This window comes from Mchenga conophoros, linkage group LG15 (assembly GCF_057382185.1).
Source record: "Mchenga conophoros isolate Kocher_MC1m ecotype Shallow Benthic linkage group LG15, M_conophoros_male_GT1.1, whole genome shotgun sequence".
Taxonomy (NCBI): Eukaryota; Metazoa; Chordata; class Actinopteri; order Cichliformes; family Cichlidae; genus Mchenga; species Mchenga conophoros.
The window spans coordinates 42,144,652-42,165,959 of NC_140540.1; the positions used below are offsets into that span (position 1 = coordinate 42,144,652).

A 21,308-nucleotide genomic window follows, 5' to 3' on the forward strand; every position below is an offset into this window, starting at 1 on the left:
ATTCGATTCGATTCGATTTAAATCTGGGAAATTTTGACAGTCAGAGATATAATTCAGATCAGTACATTTACATATTTTTGTATCTATAAAAAGGAAGCTGACACTCGCAAGACTTTATCCAAGGTGTGAGCATCACAGCAGATGCCTTTGTGTCAAAGTAGCTGAGGATAAAACACAGAAAAACATGAAGGTTTTCCTGGCCTGGGATTTTATAAAAATATTCTGCAGTACATCAAAAACGAAAGAAAACCATTAATTAATGAACATTACCTCTGACGTTACAGCGGTTTTATTAGACACACGGCTAAGCATTTTGCATTTTGAATAATATTAAAAAGTTTAAATTTGTTCAGTATTGAACAGCAGAAATGAGGTTTTCTTTTCGGAAGAATGTAAAAGGGAAAAAAACAGCGGCCGACAGCCTGTAAACAACAGTAGACTTGTGTGTAACAAGCAAGCGAATAATGAAGAAAGCGAAACTGTTCGAGAGAGAGGGGGGGGGGGGGGGGGGGGAGAGGGGGAGGGAGAGAGGGAGAGAGAGAGAGCTGTGCATCGCAATGGAAGCAAAACAGTAAAAGAGTGAATTCATGACGATGTTTATGTGAAGCATTTGGATCTTCTTTTGCTGCTGGTTCGGTCAATATTGTTTGGAGAGAGATCAAACTAACAGCTTTAGAATCAGCGCATAAAGGGCGTGAACACAAAGCGCGGACCCGGATCAGCGAGCTGTCGGCTTTCAGCCCCGACTGTGAGAAAGGCGACATCTAACTGATTCTGATCCGCGGGTTGCGCTGTGTGTTTAAGTCTATGTGCAGAATCCCTGTACCTGCTCTCATTTACTGTTTGGTGGTTCTTGAAATTTTGTGAGATGTCACCAGAGATTCTGGCATTTCGGACAAAATAAATTTATATTAAAAAATCGATTCAGGATTTTAATGAATCGATTTTACGTTATCCAAGCCAGAATCGATTTTAATCGATGAATCGATTATAAAAACCCACCCCTAATAAAGTTGCATCCTAAATTCCATGCTCATGCAGAGTGTTTAGTTTATGACTTTTTCACCTGGTCATTTCTTGATGAACAGATGGTCTTTTAGGGTTGACCAAGCTGGTACCTTGACTCTGTTCTCTGCAAGATGTTGCAAAAAACAAAATCATATGGAGACAATATTGGACACAAAATATATAACAATTTAGTTAAATGTAGCATTAACTCATAGGTCTTGCTAAAGTAAACCTTGTATTCTGATTCATCACAGCAGCAGTTCAGTTGGATGATGTCAGTAACTGCAGCAAGTGTCTTGCTGACTGAATAATTACATCTTGCATAATCTGAAACAAACACATAAAGACAGAAACAATTTATAAATTAACGTTTGATAAAATCTAAGAATTAATCATTTATTAGATACCAATATGAATATGTCTACCATAAAACTTGTGTGGAGCGAAGTTACATTCAATCAAGATGGTCTGGCATGCTACAACTTTGTACACTGTAAACCCCAACAGTCCACCTGACTTATAAAGTTTGTGGATACAACAATTAAAATGCGTCACAAAGTTGAAACAACTTAAAACTTTTCTGTTCTCTTAACGATTCAAACAGTTATAATTGTACATGGCTTAGAAGTTAAGAGTAAATACTGCTTTTTTAATTATGATTTTTGAGTAAATGTTTTTTTTTTCGAGCTCCGCATTTGTACGTCATGACGTCATGACGTTTTCTCTCTAACCTGAACGACGTTGACAGAAAATTCTGTTCAATATGGCTGCCCTTCTCGAGCAACCGGAGAGCACATTTGGAGAAACTTGTAAGTAAAACGGAACCTTCGTTATGTTTATTTTTTCCGTAAAAAAGCAAGTATATTAATATGTTGCAGCCATTAACTTGTTTTTGAATGCGCCGTTGTGTTAAACAGCACAGACCCAGGTAGTGAATTGTTGTTCGCTGTTGTTCGCGCTCTTTTTCAAACCGATGATATCGTCAGTTTTACAGTTTTAACCGATTAAAACACAGTTTTAATAAGAATTGCACATAAAGAAAGTGTCTTAGTGATATTTTAACGACCCATTGCCAACGCAAGAAAGTTGGCGTTTTTACAACAGCAGCCTCATTGTTCGGCCGGGTTTTTTTCTTCTTCTCATTAGCATCATTCAAAAGTGACTTAGCTAGCAGTGGCAACTTCTATCTTAAGCAGCAGCCTGTAAAAGAAGTAGTTTGTAAGTAGAAGTTCTGTGTAATATTACAAGTATCTCACTGATGTATTATGTACTATTGCATAACAATGTGTCTTTGCAAAGATTTATCCCGCAGTTTGGCTTGGTTTTTTAAAATAACTGCAGTGTAAATTCATATGTATTCTGTGCTTTTTTTTTTTTTTTCTTTTTTTTCCCAACTTAACAGAATTTATACATGGTGAGACAATGTTGATTATATGGTAAAAACTTAAAACTAAAAGAGGGTTACTGTTTACCATGACTAAATGGAATGATGGCCTGTGACTTTGTAACATCTGAAATTCTTACCTATGTTTTGGACTGTTGGATGATCGGCCATAGAATTCAAGACTGCACTCAAAGTAAACAGCAGTAATTGTAAGGTTTTTTTTTACCATGCTAAGTGTTTATTTTGTCATGAAATGCACAGTGTACTTTTGAAAATTTTGAAAGCTGTAATGATGGCTCAGTATATAATTATCACTGACCATAATAAGGTTAATGGTATGATGTACAGTGTTTTTATATATGAGACGATTCATTTTTTAAAAATCATCTCCATTCCTTGTTTTATTCATAGGATGATGGCAGTATCCCAAAAGTTCCTGCTGAGAGTTCACCTCACCACAGATGTTGTTGTGAAGGTTTCTCTAACTAAGCGGCCTGAGTCGGTGGAAGAACTAATCACCATACTCCGTGAGAAGCTCAACCCAAGGCTGGACTTTGAGTTTACCTTACAATACGAAGACCCCGACTTTAATGGGCAACTTACCTGCCTACTGGATATTCAAGAGTTGCCGGAGAAGGGCACACTAAAAGTACTGAGATCTGAAAGTGATGTCAGTTCTTGTGCAAGTTCTGATACAGACATCCTTCCTCATGTGCCTTTAGCTCAGCGTCTGAAGTGTTGGCCTGACACTTTCCCAGTACCTACCTTTTCTTACGAAGTTGAACATCTCCTTGAGGAGGGAAATAGAGCCTTTGAGATGTTTGGAAAACATCTGAAGTTGACTCGAGCCCAAAAGCACAACATCTTGGAGACCATGGCTTCAGTGATGCACACCTTCAAAGCCTATCCGAGTGATGGAGATGTCGGTTTGGCAGCAGAAGCTCTTGTTACCACTCATCCATGTCTTAAAGAGCCTGGAAGTAGGAATGGAAGTTATGGTTGGAAGACCAGTTTAAAATTCAAGATGGGAAATTATCGCACCAAGCTAGCCAGATCTGGATGTGTGGAGGTGTCTGTCAACGCTGGCAGGAGGAGTGTTAACAACCCTGAAGGAGAGCATCCCCACTCAAACATAAAAAGAGCCAGAAGAGCTGAGGTGAACTACCTCCCAAACTTTCCAAGAGGAGAAGATCAGGTCAGTTTGGAGGATATGAGAGTCCAGATAAAAAATGAGGTTGAGAAGACTGAGCCCAACAAAGTAATGATTGAAAAACTGATGCAGACTACCTTCGCACTTCGTCGCCATGAAATTGTTCAAGACAACCCAATGGTAAAGAACTTCTTAGAGAAATGGCCTGCTCTGCGGTTTGACTCGCAGGTATCTGTGCTTTGATTTTTTTCTTCTTCTTCAGTTTAACATGAAACAATGCAAGTTCAGCAGATCTCTTCAGATTCAGATAATAAATAAATAACACATAAATAAATAATAGATAACAAACAAAAATATATTTCAGCTTTGTGATACATTTGTGCTTGTGGTTCGGGTCCAATTTAAAGAAAAAAAAAATTCATAGGACATCTATAAAGCAAGGTTAGACAGAAGTTGGACAATTCCTCTTTAATGATAAGATGTAAATTTGGTCAGTAATTTGGCTTCATGTTGGATGTTTTTGTCCTGTTTTATTTTAGATTTGTGCGGAGTTCCACCGAGTCACAAACATTAACCTGCGGAACCAGTTCTACGCTGAACTTGACAGACACACACCACGACTTATGGCTCTATACAGACAGAAGGCTGCACGGACTGGCAAGATATCAGAGGCTCTGCGAACCATCCTGAATCATTATGATCTTCAGGTGAATATTGATAATGATAAAATTAACACAAATTAAAAGTTTCACTGATAAAAACTCAATTTTTCCTTGCTTTGAACATCTGTGTTTTATACAGATTACAGCTCTGATCTGGTATGTTACTTTAAAATACTGTGTAGGATTTTTGTCAAATGAGTAAGATACAGACTCTTTGTCATAAGAGACAGAAAGGTTGTGTCTTAAAAGAAATGTCTCCAAAATTATGTAGAGTCACATGTCATGCAGTTTCATAAACATGTATTCTCCCCAAAGAATGACACCTGAAAACTTTGTGTTCAATGAACTTTTCTTTTCCCTTTTTAGGAGGCACCTGATATCAACGTGAAACGCACTGCAGTGCTTCGTGCCCTTCCTGTATACCTGCGGGAGGAGGACCCAGAATTCTTTAAGACATGTAATGTAAGTGTATTTTTGCATCACTTAAATTCTGCCAGTGAGATAAAACACCATGGATTTTTTTAAATACAATTTAATACCCTAGCAGCTACCAAATTGTACAAGCAAAATACCCTCTCTTTAGAAAACCCTCACACACACACACAGGGTCAGGGGCAGGGCACAGGCGTATCACAGCACTTCGGCTACGCTGCAGGTGGCCCCAAAAACAAGGCTGAAGTCAAGATTTAGTTTATTTTTGAGATAAAGTCATAAAATAAAAAATTACTTCTTTTTTTTTTTTTTTTAGAAAAATAACAAACATACTAATTATGTAATGCAAGAAGCTAACGCGTTAATGTACATTTTTCAAAAAAGTAGAGTACCCTAACCCGTTACAAAGTAACCCACTACACTGCTGAATTTTTTGCTAGATTACAGGTCTTGCTTGTCACATTCTCTCAAACCAACCTTACTTATTGATACTGTGTCTATTCCAGGCGGACACATTGGATGAGTCGACCCTCATTGACACTCCAGTTGCCCTTCTCACAGTGGTTACCGACGGCGCTTCCCAGACCAGTCCAGTCCATTTTACTTCCTCAAGCATGGCCATTGTGGTGGAAGGCGACTTGGTGATGCGTGATATTCCCAGATTTGCAGATGCATTTGCCTTATTGTTTGGCTTGATCTATGCTCTGCATTTAGACTACCCCAGGAAGCTCGTTCACACATTTACCTTTGTCCAAAAAATCTTCATGGGGCTTGTTGACGGCAAACCTCTGAAACCCTGCCTACATGCTCTTAAAAATGATTTGTTGCTGAAAGAGTAGTTCTGGAAGGAATATAAGGCAATGTTTGTTAGGACATGCACTCTGTTACTGAGCACTTTGTTTTAAGCACTTTATTTAAAGCACTTTAAGTTTACTACGGACTTTGGGTGGATTTAACTCCATCAGTTTACCTAATTTTGCTCTGGTTATTTGGAAGATGATCATCTTTATTTGTACCCATTTTATAAAATTGTTTTTCATTTCTTTTTCAAACAAAAGTGATTAGTATTTGACTTTTTATTTTGAATTTATGTATTTTGAGAAAGATGCAATTAGGACTGATGTTGTCCTTTGTGATTTTATAAAAAGATACATGTTCTACATTGAATTTATAATGCTCACTTTATGGTGCCAATGTCCATGTTAGTGGTTTTATAAAAACACTAAGTGATGTTTTTACATTTCCATAAAAAATGTTAAATAAACAAAATGTAAAGTAAATGAATTTCTCTAATTTTTTTTTACTAGTCTACACGCAAACATTTAATAATAAATATCTTTTAATTAATAATCATATAATTTGCGTTTAGTTTGTAATATAATTGCATTGTGTTGGATCAAAATAGTAAACTACAACAAACACAAAAATATTAAAATTAAAGTATATAGTTTTTAAGTAAAGCTCAATTAATAAAATAAAAATATAATTTAAAATTTTTAAGTTAACAATAAATACAAATTTTGAGTACCCCATACTTAGAAAAGATGAGTTTGTGTACTTAAAACTTTTGAGGTAATCAGTTTCCACAAATGTTTTAAGTTCAGTCAACTGATTCGGGTTTACAGTGTAGTTGTTAAGTTCTGGCTACAAGTATACATACCCATCTTGTACATGTTCTTTAACATTATTATTATTATTATTATTATTATTATTATTATCATCAAAATCATCATCATCATCCTACCCAATTATCTGTTTCTTTTAATCAGAGTATGCTGTTTTAATGACTTTACAATATCGTTTACATTGTGTTCCTTACATTTTCCCCAATTGTATGTTATATTAATCCTATATTTCCGTTTTAATATTTCTAATGTTTGCCTTGTTTTCTTCACTGTCTGGTCTGCCTCTGTCTCACCTTTATGGATGCATTTACACCTAAATGTCCCCAACAAAGGATGTTTTAATTCACCACTATTCCAGTGAAACACGAGTCTCCCATCTTCCTGCTACCGGTCTCGAGTTTTTGTTCACCAAAGCACACACCAACTTCATACTGACGGACAGATCACTGCCCTTTTGCCGCCTTGTCTGACCGTGTTTTGTGGCTGTGGTTCACTTCGCCTCACTCTTCCCCATTCTTGTCATTAAATCAGGCCGTTCTGCAACCATGGCAGCCATTCAATCTATGGCTTTATTCATGGTGTATTTTACCACTTCACCAAAGGCCGTTTTCGTTTACAACATTATATTTGCAGTGTTCGTCTATCTATCAATATCTGCGGAGTATTTTTTAACGAGTATCCTATTTTCTAAAGCACAGCATGTAAAGGGTAGCTCGGTTAGCAGGATGCTAGCATGTAGCGCTTAGTGAGACACGCCTCAGACGAGTTGAGCAAAGACCCCGTCTGTGTACTTTATACGTGAGCAACGGATTTAAATAAAATTAACGTTTCAAAAGACAAACTTGAAGATAAAAAACAATATACTTACCGGAGAATCGCCAGGGTTTGCCGCTTCCATCTTGCTGCTCCTAAATTCAAAACTGCCTCTGCAGTCTATAGTGCTTTTACTATAGTGCTTATGTTACTATAGAGCTTATGTTACTATAGAGCTTATTTTACTATAGCGCTTATTTACAATAGTGCTTATTTTACTTTAGTGCTTATGTTACTATAGAGCTTATGTTACTATAGTGCTTATGTTACTATAGTGCTTATGATACTATAGTGCTTATTTTACTATAGTGCTTATGTTACTATAGAGCTTATGTTACTATAGTGCTTATTTTACTATAGTGCTTATGTTACTATAGTGCTTATGATACTATAGTGCTTATTTTACTATAGCGCTTATGTTACTATAGAGCTTATGTTACTATAGCGCTTATGTTACTATAGCGCTTATGTTACTATAGCGCTTATGTTACTATAGCGCTTATTTTACTATAGTGCTTATGTTACTATAGTGCTTATGTTACTATAGAGCTTATGTTACTATAGTGCTTATGTTACTATAGTGCGTATGTTACTATAGTGCTTATGTTACTATAGTGCTTATGTTACTATTAGGGTTGCAAAATTCCCGGAATTTTCAAAGATGGAATCTTTCCATGGGAATAAACGGGAATTAACGGGAATTTATGGGAATAAACGGGAATTTATGGGAATAAAGTGGGAATTTTCAAAATTGAAGGTTGGCTCTTTTTAGGGAACTTAAATATAGTTGAGCAAAGTATATTTTAGCATAATATTGACAAAAACAAACAAATGCAATTCAAATACACTTGAATATCCATGCCATTCCTTAATCACATGTACAGAGCACAAGCTTGCTGCATGGCTATTGAGACCACCTACTGGCACTGTGCATGCCTCCATCACATGTACACATGGACCACACTTTTGAGCCTGAAGGACAAAGAGTATTGAAGGCACACATTTGAGCCTGTGGACTTAACAAGTGAGGTAAGTTTTGATGATATTATGGGAAAATATATTCATTAAATGTTTAAATTGTGAATATCACATAAAATGTATTAATCTGGTAGATAGCAATCTGATAAGATGCTAAATAAAATGCTAGCATCTGATAAGATGCTAAATAAAATGCTAGCATCTGTAAGATGCTAAATAAAATGCTAGCATCTGTTAGATGCTAAATAAAATGCTAGCATCTGTTAGATGCTAAATAAAATGCTAGCATCTGTTAGATGCTAAATAAGCCATAGCTAGTATAACATAAAGAAGATGCTAGCTTCCTCATTTGGCTGTTTTGTTTTGAAGATCATTCCAGTTGTTTAGCTAGCCTTACTATTTATATCTGTTTATTATCATATTGCAATTGTATTATTACGATCTCTTGCATTGCATTAGCATTTTTACAAGCTCTTGTTTTATTTTACAGAAAAATGCCACGTGCGCTATCTGATGTGTGGAGACATTTTACACCAGCTAATGTACAAGGGAAATCTGTATATATGTGTAAGTATTGTGATAAGACGTACGTGAAGAATGCCACAAAAATGCAGCAGCACATTGCAAAGTGCAAAAAAATTCCTCAAGGCCCAACACATGCAGCAGCCAGGAGTTCCACTCAAGGGGAAAATGAATCTGTTTCAGCTGTATCAGAGTCAGATACCCACTCATCAGCTCCTGGTCCCTCTGGCATCAGAGGATTCTTTGATTTTATGGATGACACTAGCCAGAAAAACACAGATGAGTGTTTCGCTCGTGCAATCTATGCAACTGGCTCACCCCTGATGCTGACATCCAATGTGTACTGGAAGAGATTTTTGAATGTTCTCCGACCAGCATACATTCCCCCAACCAGACATGCATTGTCTACTCATCTACTGGATGAAGAGTTCAGTCGAGTTCAAGCAAAGGTGAAACAGACCATTGACCAAGCTGACTGTATTTCAGTCATCTCTGATGGATGGTCCAATATCAGGGGACAAGGAATTATTAACTACATAATCACCACTCCTCAGCCTGTGTTCTACAAGAGTGTAGACACAAAGGAAAACAGACACACAGGCCAATACATTGCAGATGAGCTAAAAGTGATCATCAATGACCTTGGACCAGATAAGGTTTTTGCACTGGTCACTGACAATGCAGCCAACATGAAGGTTGCCTGGGCACATGTGGAGGAGACCTACCCTCATATAACTACTATTGGCTGTGCAGCCCATACACTAAATCTTCTCCTAAAAGACATAATGGCACTAAAAACAATGGACACTCTGAATAAGAGAGTGAAGCAAGTTCTGAAATATGTTAAAGGCAAACAAGTAACTTCCGCTACATTTCTGTCAAAGCAAAAGGAAAAGAACAAGAGTACTACACTGAAGCTTCCCAGCATAACGCGATGGGGTGGTGTTGTTATCATGTTTGACAGCCTTCTGGAGGGAAAGGAGTCTCTGCAAGAGATGGCCATATCCCAGTCTGTAGACATCGACAGTGACATCAAGAAGGTCATCTTGGATGATGTGTTCTGGGAAAGAGTATCTAGCAGTCAGAAAATCCTCAAACCTATTGCAGCAGCAATAGCGAAGATAGAGGGGGATGGTGCCATCTTGTCAGATGTCCAGTGCCTTTTTGCAGAACTCAAAGAAGAAATCCAGACAATTCTGCCCACTTCCCTACTACTGAAAGCAGAGGAAACGGCTGTGGTCAAGTCATTGGAACAGCGGAGGGAGTTCTGCATGAAGCCAGTGCATGCAGCAGCATACATGCTGGACCCCAAATATGACAAGGGCATACTTTCTGGGGAAGAGATCAACGGTGCCTATGCGGTCATTACAGCCATGTCTGACCACCTGGGTCTCGATAAAGGCAAAGTTCTAGGCAGTTTGGCAAAGTATCGAACAAAGCAAGGCCTTTGGAAAGGGGATGGAATATGGCAGTCATGCCAGCACATATCTGCAGCCACCTGGTGGAAGGGACTATGTGAATCTGAGGCCCTTGCACCTGTAGCCTCCATCCTCCTCCAAATCCCACCATCATCAGCCGCCTCCGAGCGCAACTGGTCACTGTTTGGGAACACCCACACAAAGGTTCGCAACAGGCTCACAAATGTGAGAGTGGAAAAGCTGGTCGGCATTCGGGCAAACCTACGGCTCTTTGAGCCTGACACAGAGCCATCCTCAACAAGGCTGGAAAGTGACACTGAAGACGAAGACTCAGAGTTGGATGCTGAGGAAGTGGACATGTTGTTGGATGATGATGAGGTCCAGGAAGAGTCTATTGACTGAGCAAAAATGAGAAAAGAGGATTGCTTGAAGGAAGATTTGCATGTTTAATGGGACGTTTTGGAGGATAAGTGGCATTTTTCATTTAACCTTTTGAATGGGACTTTGTGGAGATTTTTGGACAGGGGGCATTTTTGAATGAGCGGGGTTAGGGGATGGTAATATTGAACTCAACATTTCTGTTTTTATTCATCCATGAAACAAGTTATTGAAACGTGTTCTATTCTACTGTACTTACAAATAAATCTGTTGAAATATCTGTTGAAAACATTTTGCATGGAGGTTTTCTTATGATTTCTGTTTATATTTATGCTTGGAAATAATATATTCCCAGTTAGTTCTCCTAAATTCCCATTAATTTCCATAATTCCCATTATTTCCATGGACAGTTTCCAATATGGAATATTTCCAAAATTCCCAAGCTTAACTTACCATGGAAATTTACCGGAAACTTTTCGGAAATTTACCGGAAATTTTCCGCCCCTTTGCAATCCTAGTTACTATAGAGCTTATTTTACTATAGTGCTTATGTTACTATAGTGCTTATGTTACTATAGCGCTTATGTTACTATAGCGCTTATGTTACTATAGTGCTTATGTTACTATAGCGCTTATGTTACTATAGTGCTAATGTTACTATAGCGCTTATTTTAGTATAGCGCTTATGTTACTATAGCGCTTATGTTACTATAGTGCTTATGTTACTATAGTGCTTATGTTACTATAGCGCTTATGTTACTATAGTGCTTATGTTACTATAGTGCTTATGTTACTATAGCGCTTATGTTACTATAGTGCTTATGTTACTATAGAGCTTATTTAACTATAGTGCTTATGTTACTATAGCGCTTATGTTACTATAGCGCTTATGTTACTATAGTGCTTATGTTACTATAGTGCTTATGTTACTATAGCGCTAATGTTACTATAGTGCTTATGTGTTACTATAGAGCTTATTTAACTATAGTGCTTATGTTACTATAGCGCTTATGTTACTATAGCGCTTATGTTACTATAGCGCTTATGTTACTATAGTGCTTATGTTACTATAGTGCTTATGTTACTATAGCGCTTATGTTACTATAGCGCTTATCTTACTATAGTGCTTATGTTACTATAGTGCTTATTTTACTATAGTGCTTATGTCACTATAGCGCTTATGTTACTATAGCGCTTATTTTACTATAGTGCTTATTTTACTGTAGTGCTTTTTTTACTATAGCGCTTATGTTACTATAGCGCTTATTTTACTATAGTGCTTATTTTACTGTAGTGCTTTTTTTACTATAGCGCTTATGTTACTATAGTGCTTATGTTACTATAGTGCTTATGATACTATAGTGCTTATTTTACTATAGTGCTTATGTTACTATAGAGCTTATGTTACTATAGTGCTTATTTTACTATAGTGCTTATGTTACTATAGTGCTTATGATACTATAGTGCTTATTTTACTATAGCGCTTATGTTACTATAGAGCTTATGTTACTATAGCGCTTATGTTACTATAGCGCTTATGTTACTATAGCGCTTATGTTACTATAGCGCTTATGTTACTATAGCGCTTATTTTACTATAGTGCTTATGTTACTATAGTGCTTATGTTACTATAGAGCTTATGTTACTATAGTGCTTATGTTACTATAGTGCTTATGTTACTATAGAGCTTATTTTACTATAGTGCTTATGTTACTATAGTGCTTATGTTACTATAGCGCTTATGTTACTATAGCGCTTATGTTACTATAGTGCTTATGTTACTATAGCGCTTATGTTACTATAGTGCTAATGTTACTATAGCGCTTATTTTAGTATAGCGCTTATGTTACTATAGCGCTTATGTTACTATAGTGCTTATGTTACTATAGTGCTTATGTTACTATAGCGCTTATTTTACTATAGTGCTTATGTTACTATAGTGCTTATGTTACTATAGTGCTTATGTTACTATAGCGCTTATGTTACTATAGTGCTTATGTTACTATAGAGCTTATTTTACTATAGTGCTTATGTTACTATAGTGCTTATGTTACTATAGCGCTTATGTTACTATAGTGCTTATGTTACTATAGAGCTTATTTAACTATAGTGCTTATGTTACTATAGCGCTTATGTTACTATAGCGCTTATGTTACTATAGCGCTTATGTTACTATAGTGCTTATGTTACTATAGTGCTTATGTTACTATAGCGCTTATGTTACTATAGTGCTTATGTGTTACTATAGAGCTTATTTAACTATAGTGCTTATGTTACTATAGCGCTTATGTTACTATAGCGCTTATGTTACTATAGAGCTTATTTTACTATAGTGCTTATGTTACTATAGCGCTTATGTTACTATAGTGCTTATCTTACTATAGTGCTTATGTTACTATAGTGCTTATTTTACTATAGTGCTTATGTCACTATAGCGCTTATGTTACTACAGCGCTTATTTTACTATAGTGCTTATTTTACTGTAGTGCTTTTTTTACTATAGCGCTTATGTTACTATAGCGCTTATTTTACTATAGTGCTTATTTTACTGTAGTGCTTTTTTTACTATAGCGCTTATGTTACTATAGTGCTTATGTTACTATAGTGCTTATGTTACTATAGTGCTTATTTTACTATAGCGCTTATGTCACTATAGCGCTTATGTTACTATAGTGCTTATGTTACTAGTCCCCTAGTCCAGAACCCTTGCTTTAATTAAACGTCCAGAACGGCTGAACCGGGGAGGTGGAGAGCTGGCGGAGGGGAAACGACCCTGAGGGCCAGGCTGGCACGGGCGGTCAGGAAAAACTGAAGATAGCTCGGGCCCCGCCAGGTGTGGGGCGCTCCCAGAGGAAGAAGCAGGGTTGTCCAGTCCAGTGGAAGGCGGGCGGCCACGGCGGGGGGCCTGAGCCAGCACCACCTGGTCATCCAGAAGCACATGTGCTGGTTTAAGTCTGTCAATAGAAACAGACTCCCAAAATCCAAATGGAAATGCTTCCGGCCCGGTTGAATAACCCGAAAGGGGCCGTCATACAGTGGACGCAGCGGAGGCCTATGAGCGTTATGCCTGACAAAAACAAACTGCGAAGAGTCCAACGACCTCGGAACAAAGGTGTCAGGCACACAATGGTGCACTGGGCCAGGAAGAGAAAACGAGTCTCTTGGGGGACGGAGAGACGGCACAGTGGGAGCGAAGCACGGGGGTGGGCTCTCAGGCAAGAATTCCCCAGGGACCCAGAGGGGCTGACCAAGGACAAGTTCAGCCGGGGAAACCCCAAGGTCTTCTTTAACCGCGCAGCGCAACCCCAGTAAAACCCATGGAAGGCGGTCAACCCAGTTGCCATCTGTGAGAGAAGCACGGAACGCGGCCTTAAGCGACCGGTGGAAATGTTCGCACATCCCGTTGGCCTGCGGGTGGTACGCAGTGGTGCGGTGAACCTTGACCGCCAGGCCGTCAGCCTTGGCAGACCAAAGCTCGGAAACGAACTGGGGGCCCCTGTCTGAGGTAATGTCGGCGGGGGGACCTAAACGCGAAACCCACGTTGACAAAAATGCCCTGGCCACTGCTGCTGCTGTAGTGGACGCCAGAGGCACTGCCTCAGGCCAGCGGGTTGTGTGGTCCACTACAGTCAAAAGGTGCGTGAAACCTTGTGACTGCGGCAGAGGACCAACCAGATCCACATGCACATGATCAAAACGCCTCCCTGGAACGCGGAAGGATTCGAGGGGCGCCTGTGTGTGCCTATGGATCTTAACGCGTTGGCATGGGATGCACGCGGCTGCCCAGTCTTTCACCGATTTACGAAGGCCCGGCCAAACAAACCTAGAGCTGACCAGCTTGACCGAGGCCCGGACGCCTGGATGAGAGAGGGCGTGTACGGAGTCGAAAACGCGACGACGCCACGAAAGGGGAACTACAGGGCGTGGACGGCTGGTGGAAACATCGCAAAGCAGGCTAGGCCCGCCGTTCCACACTGGTCTGTCCTCCAGTACAAGGCACGTTTGCGCAGACCGAAGGGCAAGGACGTCTGGGTCGGCCTGTTGGTCAGCGGCCATAGCCTCAACGTCTATGCCAACATAAACAGGAGAAACCACCACGCGGGATAGACAGTCAGCCACGCAGTTGGACTTACCAGCCACGTGCTGAATGTCCGTTGTGAACTCGGAAATGGCTGCCAACTGGCGCTGCTGGCGCCCGCTCCACGGATCAGAGACCTTGGACATCGCGAATGTCAAAGGTTTATGATCGACGTACGCGGTGAAGCTCCGACCCTCGAGAAAAAAACGAAAATGCCGTGTGGCGAGGTGTAGGGCCAGCAACTCCCTGTCAAAAACGCTATATTTGCGCTCACTGTCTCTAAGTGTGCAACTAAAACAAGCGAGCGGTTGCCAGACACCGGAGACCCGCTGTTCTAACACTGCGGCCACTGCCACGTCCGACGCGTCGGAGGTCAACGCAATCTCCGCCGACGGAAACGGGTGGGCCAGCAGGGCGGCATTTGCCAGCGCGGTCTTGGCCCCAGAAAATGCCTGGATGTGTTCAGGGAGCCAATCAATCAGGTTCTTAGCTGTTTTACCCTTCAAGGCAGCATAGAGAGGCTGCAGCAGGTGTGCAGCTCTGAGAAAGCGGTTGTAGAAATTGACCATCCCCAAGAACTCCTGCAGCGCTTTAACGGACGCAGGACGCGGAAAAGCCGAAACGGCCCGGACCTTGTCTGGCAATGGAACCACACCGTCAGCAGAAATGCGGTGGCCCAAGAAATCCAGAACCGGCAAGCCGAACTGGCACTTGGAGGGGTTGACGATCAGGCCGTGTGCCGCCAAGCGCTGGAAAACCTGATGCAGATGGGACGCGTGCTGACTCTCAGAGCAGCTGGCCACCAATATATCGTCAAGGTACACGAAGACGAAAGGCAGCCCGCGCAAAACGGAGTCCATCAACCGCTAAAGAGTCTGGGTGGCGCCTTTCAGGCCGAACGGCATGCGCAAAAATTCAAACAGGCCGAAAGGGGTAATAACGGCAGTTTTGGGGACGTCTTCGGCGCGCACGGGAACCTGGTGATACCCCCGCATCAAGTCAATTTTAGAAAAAATCGAGGTGCCGGCGAGGTGGGCGGAAAAATCCTGGATGTGGGGAATGGGGTAACGGTCGTTCTCCGTGACATTATTCAAACGGCGAAAATCCCCACACGGCCGCCACCGACCATCTGACTTGGGCACCATGGGTAGCGGAGAAGCCCAGGCACTATTCGAGCGCTGCACTATGCCGAGGCGCTTCATTGCGGCAAACTCTTCCCGAGAAGAGAACAGACGAGGCAGGACCAGACGAGGCAGGACCAGACGAGGCAGGACCAGACAGTGGCGTGGCAGCCACAGGCAAGGGAGCCGGACCAGGCGAAGGCGATGCGGGAGCCGGACCGGGCGACGTTGAAGGCGATGCGGGAGCCGGACCGGGCGTGGGTGCAGCTGATACAGAGGCCGGACCGGGCAATGACTGAACGGGTCCCTCGGACCCTCCAGCGGAGACGAGGAGGTGCTGGCCGGGCTGACCTGAGCCGCCAGCGGTTACGAGGAGGTGCTGGCCGGGCTGACCTGAGTCGCCAGTGGAGACGAGGAGCGGCTGGAGAGGTTCCCCTGATCCGCCAGCGGAGACGAGGAGGTGCTGGCCGGGTTGAGCAGAGCCGCCAGCGGAGACGAGGAGGTGCTGGAGAGGTTCTCCTGAACCCCCAGCGGAAACGAGGAGCGGCTGGAGGGGTCCTCCTGAACCCCCAGCGGAGACGGATGCAGAGCCAGCAGATGCGGGGACCTCTGGCTCAGCGGACGCTAACTGTAGCTGCACAGGGCACGCAGTTGGCTTGGGATGCAACGGCTGGGGCTGTGCAGGGCAAACAGTCTGTCCAAAGTCCGTCAGTACCACGCAGTCCTCAGCTGGTGGAGAAAGCCCACAAAGGCTTCCAGCTGAGGTTGACAGTGTCTGAGCGGGTTGCTGAGCTATGAACTGAGCTGGTGACAGAGGTAATGACAGAGCTAATAATGACTGAGCCGTTAACTGAACAGGCAATGGAGTAAGACGCTGAGGTGGTAACAGAGCGGATGACTGAGCAGGTAATGGAGCTGATAACTGTGCTAGAGACTGAGCTGGTGACAAAACAGGAAACTGTGCTAATAACTGAGCTAATGACTGCGCTATGGACAGAAGTGCAAGTTGTAGTTGTGGTTGTAGTGATGGTGGGTCAGCAGGTAGTTGAACTTGTGATTGAGCAGGTGACTGGCTCTTGGCTGCTCTCCTCCGGGGAACAGGAATGGGTGCTGGGCCTGGCCGAACACCAGCCATCCCCATCCGAGGAACAGATACGGGTGCAGGGACGAGCTGGGCTCTGGCTGCCTTTACCCTGGGGGCCGGTGTAGGTGCAGGAGCTAGCTGGACCTCTGTCGCTCCCACCCGAGGAACTGAGACGGGTGCAGGAGTCGGCAGGGTCACGGCTGACCTCACCCGGGGAACCGGAACAGGAGCAGGCAAAGGCTGAGTGTCCATCAACCCCACCCGAGGAGCAGGTACGGGCGCCGGGATGAACGGAGCCTCTGCCAGGCTGGGGACAGAAGCGGGGACCAGCTGGACCTCAGCCACCCTCTCCCGAGAAACTGATACGGGAGCAGGGGAAAGCTGGGCCCGCGCCGCCCTGGTTACAGGAACTAGAGTTGGAGAGCTGAGTTCAGGAGCAGTAACAGACACTGGGAAAACCAAGTTAGTGGAGCCAAACACAGTTTCAGCAAACAGAGACTTATGGCAGGCCAATCTTAGCAACTCTGCTGTTCTTAAGCTGTCCATGTTAGAGGTAGCAGTCTTTAAAACAGTCATCGTACAGAAAGATCCAGGCTTAGCAGAGTTAGAGTCTGTAATTCTTGGCTCAGAGGGAGGCGTTATAGACATAGAAGCATTCTCATAGACTGTTTCTAAATACGCAGGTTGGAGAGCAGCATAGTCCAGGAGTGAAGAAACACCATCCACAGTCTTATACTCAGCAGGTACAGGAGTATACCCATATGGAAAAGAAATAGTAAAAACTTATATGTGATTACTCATGAAAGTGGCCACTTTCATGAGTAAATCATATAAGGCTTACATGATTTACTCATGAAAGTGGCCACTTTCTCATTACTTTCATACATTGTTTTCGTAAGTATCCAAAACATACAAGTTTCATTATATAATTTTTCAAGGGATCTTATATCTGTTTTCACTCTTATATGCTTTACATACAAGTTTCACACAAGACAGATACAAACTTTATAAGATTTATATATATCTTTTCCATATGGGTACTCAGTAACACAGGTGGTGTCTGAGGCAACTGGGTGCGAAACTAACTCAGGAATAGTCAACCTGAGCTTCCCTAGCAGTTTACACATGACGGACGGTAACTTGTTGCCCTTAACCTTAACAACTGTGATGGAATGCACAGTCTTAGTGTTTTCCAAACCCGAGTTAACAGACTTCGCATCAGCTAGTGTTAACTCGAGAGGAGCAACATTCTTTATCCCTGGAGAAACAGAGTCAGAGCTAACAGACAAGGCAGGAAGAGTTAAATGTGACAGCGGGTCAAAAGCAACCTGAGGAACAGAAAGCGCAGCCTTTGAAGGTTGGAAGACACACAGGTCAGTTTCCAGGGGGTCCCCTCTGGTTTCAGCAGGAACAGGAACCACAGGACTGTTTGTTTTAATATTCAGTTCACAAGTATGCAACTCAAAATTAGTCTTTTGCTTCTCTAAGGTGAGATTATTAGCCTGTGTGTTAATTACTGCTGACCTGGGAGGAGCAAAGGAAAAACAGTCATTCTCAAACAGGGACGTGAGGGTAGGTAATGCAGGCTGTGGATTAACTGACCCAGAATTACCAGACACAGAGTTAACGGTCTCTGGGATGACACACACAGAACTGCAGTCTCTAGGGGGGCAATGAACTCAGTCTCATACTTAATAGGTGCAGAGGTGAACTTAGAAATGTTGTGGCGGTAGGCTGAATCCTCCAACTCTTATCACCGTGGGACGATGTGGGGAAAAGGCAGCAGCGTTTGTAGTTTGGAGGCTGCGTGGCCCACCTAGAGCCAATCGAGTCCCATAAAAGGCAGACTCGCGCTCCCAGGCATGCCGAGCCTCCTGCCTTCTCCTCTCGTTAGGGAAGGCGGGGTCTGCACGCTGCCGGTTCCGTAGGGAGTTTGCTGGGTCCATTACTGGTCGCGTCGTACTGTCATGAACCGGCTGTGTGGAGGCAGATGAGGACCCAAACGCAAAACTCACGGAGGCAGGAACTGAACTCAAAATCACTGCTTTATTGCAGGTTTCACAAAGGAACAGAACTAAACTGGGAATACTAACAGAAGACCGTGGGAACACAGAAAGACACACAGGTTCGGGGAGAAGACATTGACGACGCAACACTGACCTGATGGAGACATGCACATAAATACACAGAGAGTTAACGAGGGAAGTGGGAGCACACGGGGAACACAGCTGACACAGATAATCATAACGAGACAGGGCAGGAGTGAACACAACATGACGCATACTGACGAGAGACTATCAAAGTAAAACAGGAAGTACACAGAGGTTCAGACAGGAGGAGAGAGAGCACGGGGAGAACACAGACATAACGGGCTGGGGAAAACATGGAACAAAACACAAGGAGAGACGAGGGCTCACAGATACACAGGGGCACACAGGAGGTAACCAAATAAGAAACATCTTAACTAAATAACCTAGGAACCAAGGCATAAATAGGGAACAAAATACAAAAACACACAAAAACTAAGAATACTGGGCCAACATGGCGCAGGACCATGACAAAAAAAGTAAAATAGATATTTGCAAAATTCTGCCTAAATATGTATTTTACCAGGTTAATATGTGTGGTGGGGCGTGGTCTGCAGCGCCGCAGCAGGGGAGTCGGACGCACCTGAGCGGCACCCGCAATCACGCCTCGCCGCATTAACGTCTGTGCTCTCTCTGCTGTTGTTGGTATACAGTGGGGCAAAAAAGTATTTAGTCAGCCACCGATTGTGCAAGTTCCCTCACTTAAAATGATGACAGAGGTCAGTAATTTGCACCAGAGGTACACTTCAACTGTGAGAGACAGAATGTGAAAAAAAAATCCATGAATCCACATGGTAGGATTTGTAAAGAATTTATTCGTAAATTAGGGTGGAAAATAAGTATTTGGTCACCTCAAACAAGGAAAATCTCTGGCTCTCACAGACCTGTAACGTCTTCTGTAAGAAGCTTTTCTGTCCCCCACTCGTTATCTGTATGAATGGCACCTGTTTGAACTCATCATCTGTATAAAAGACACCTGTCCACAGCCTCAAACAGTCAGACTCCAAACTCCGCCATGGCCAAGACCAAAGAGCTTTCGAAGGACACCAGGAAAAGTATTGTAGACCTGCACCAGACTGGGAAGAGTGAATCTACAATAGGCAAGCAGCTTGGTGTGAAAAAATCAACTGTGGGAGCAATCATCAGAAAATGGAAGACATACAAGACCACTGATAATCTCCCTCGATCTGGGGCTCCACGCAAGATCTCATCCCGTGGGGTCAAAATGATCATGAGAACGGTGAGCAAAGATCCCAGAACCACACGGGGGGACCTGGTGAATGACCTGCAGAGAGCTGGGACCAAAGTAACAAAGGTCACTGTTGTGATATTTTGATACCATGGTAGCATTTACAGGATATTGTTTTATAGTGATATTATACAGGAAAACTGTTACTCAATAAGGCCCATTTACTAGTTGTTTTTCTCTTTCTCTGTGACCCAAGAATTAATGTGTAAGAATCACAGGATGGTACCTCAAGGTTGAAAACACCACAGAGATCACTCCCTTACTCCCATCCTCCCTTCTTTATCTCCTGGAAAAGAGCTTGTTAAAGGCCAGGTGGTTTGTTTCAGAATTCACTAATGAAAGAACTCTGTATTCTATGTCTAGGAGTGTATTTTGCTGGGATGATCATAAATTGTAGCTGAACTGATAAACTACACAAAGGATACTTCTTTGCTCAGAAGGCAGGAAGACGTTTCCTTATTTGGTCTGTACCGGTTTGAACTGAGAACCTGCTGACACACGAACCTTTTTTTCTTCTATATAAACTGTTGTATACTGAATAAACCTTTGAGTTGATTGTGGGAGAGCAACCTGAACAGTCTCTGTATCGCTTTGTTCTCCTAACTGCTCCCGACGTCGTAACTAACCTGCTGAACGGCATACCTGAGCGTTACTTTGAATAATTAGGAATCTTATAAGGAAAGGACAAAACTCTGCTTATCGGTGCTCACGCCTTGGAGGAAACCCGATCCACGGAGAAACCCGGGACGGAGATTTCTTTCAGTCACCATCAGTAACACACTACAACGGCAGGGAATCAAATCCCGCAGTGCCAGACGTGTTCCGCTGCTGAAGCCAGTGCATGTCCAGGCCCGTCTGAAGTTTGCCAGAGAGCACATGGATGATACAGCAGAGGATTGGGAGAATGTCATGTGGTCAGATGAAACCAAAGTAGAACTTTTTGGTATAAACTCAACTCGTCGTGTTTGGAGGAAGAAGAATACGGAGTTGCATCCCAAGAACACCATACCTACTGTGAAGCATGGGGGTGGAAACATCATGCTATGGGGCTGTTTTTCTGCCAAGGGGACAGGACGACTGATCCGTGTTAAGGACAGAATGAATGGGGCCATGTATCGTGAGATTTTGAGCCAAAACCTCCTTCCATCAGTGAGAACTTTGAAGATGAAACGAGGCTGGGTCTTCCAACATGACAATGATCCAAAACACACCGCCCGGGCAACAAAGGAGTGGCTCCGTAAGAAGCATTTGAAAGTCCTGGAGTGGCCTAGCCAGTCTCCAGACCTCAACCCCATAGAAAATCTGTGGCGGGAGTTGAA

The 21,308-nt window shown here is 42.6% G+C and overlaps 2 protein-coding genes and 1 long non-coding RNA gene across 4 annotated transcripts in view; 2 read left to right on the plus strand and 1 right to left on the minus strand.

The window, feature by feature from the left end:
* The window catches only part of LOC146558974 (uncharacterized), a 33,371-nt gene extending 27,461 nt beyond the window's left edge, over positions 1-5,910 (plus strand). Inside the window, exons 3-6 of one of the 2 annotated variants that reach the window (XM_085247688.1) lie at positions 2,804-3,770; positions 4,082-4,249; positions 4,571-4,666; positions 5,143-5,910. In XM_085247688.1, the coding sequence (XP_085103814.1) occupies positions 2,805-3,770; positions 4,082-4,249; positions 4,571-4,666; positions 5,143-5,475 (1,563 nt within the window). In that variant the 5' untranslated portion in view covers position 2,804 and the 3' untranslated portion in view covers positions 5,476-5,910. Of the gene's footprint in view, positions 1-1,319; positions 3,771-4,081; positions 4,250-4,570; positions 4,667-5,142 lie in introns of those variants that run through there. The other variant, XM_085247687.1, reaches the window with a different exon arrangement.
* On the minus strand, positions 1,035-7,192 carry LOC146558977 (uncharacterized). Its single transcript, XR_014888669.1, has 3 exons — positions 7,130-7,192; positions 1,241-1,335; positions 1,035-1,132 (listed from the first exon to the last, which is right to left on the minus strand). It is a non-coding gene; the product is annotated as an uncharacterized LOC146558977 (long non-coding RNA).
* Positions 7,193-7,874: 682 nt separating this feature from the next.
* Positions 7,875-10,394, plus strand: LOC146558978 (uncharacterized). Its single transcript, XM_085245925.1, has 2 exons — positions 7,875-8,103; positions 8,543-10,394. Exon 2 carries the CDS (start codon positions 8,547-8,549, stop codon positions 10,392-10,394), a length of 1,848 nt encoding a protein of 615 aa, XP_085102051.1. The 5' UTR covers positions 7,875-8,103; positions 8,543-8,546.
* Positions 10,395-21,308: the final 10,914 nt, after the last annotated feature.

Bases quoted from the DNA above. Each gene is read 5' to 3' on its own strand.
- LOC146558978 (XM_085245925.1), top strand. From the start codon at position 8,547: ATGCCACGTGCGCTATCTGATGTGTGGAGACATTTTACACCAGCTAAT.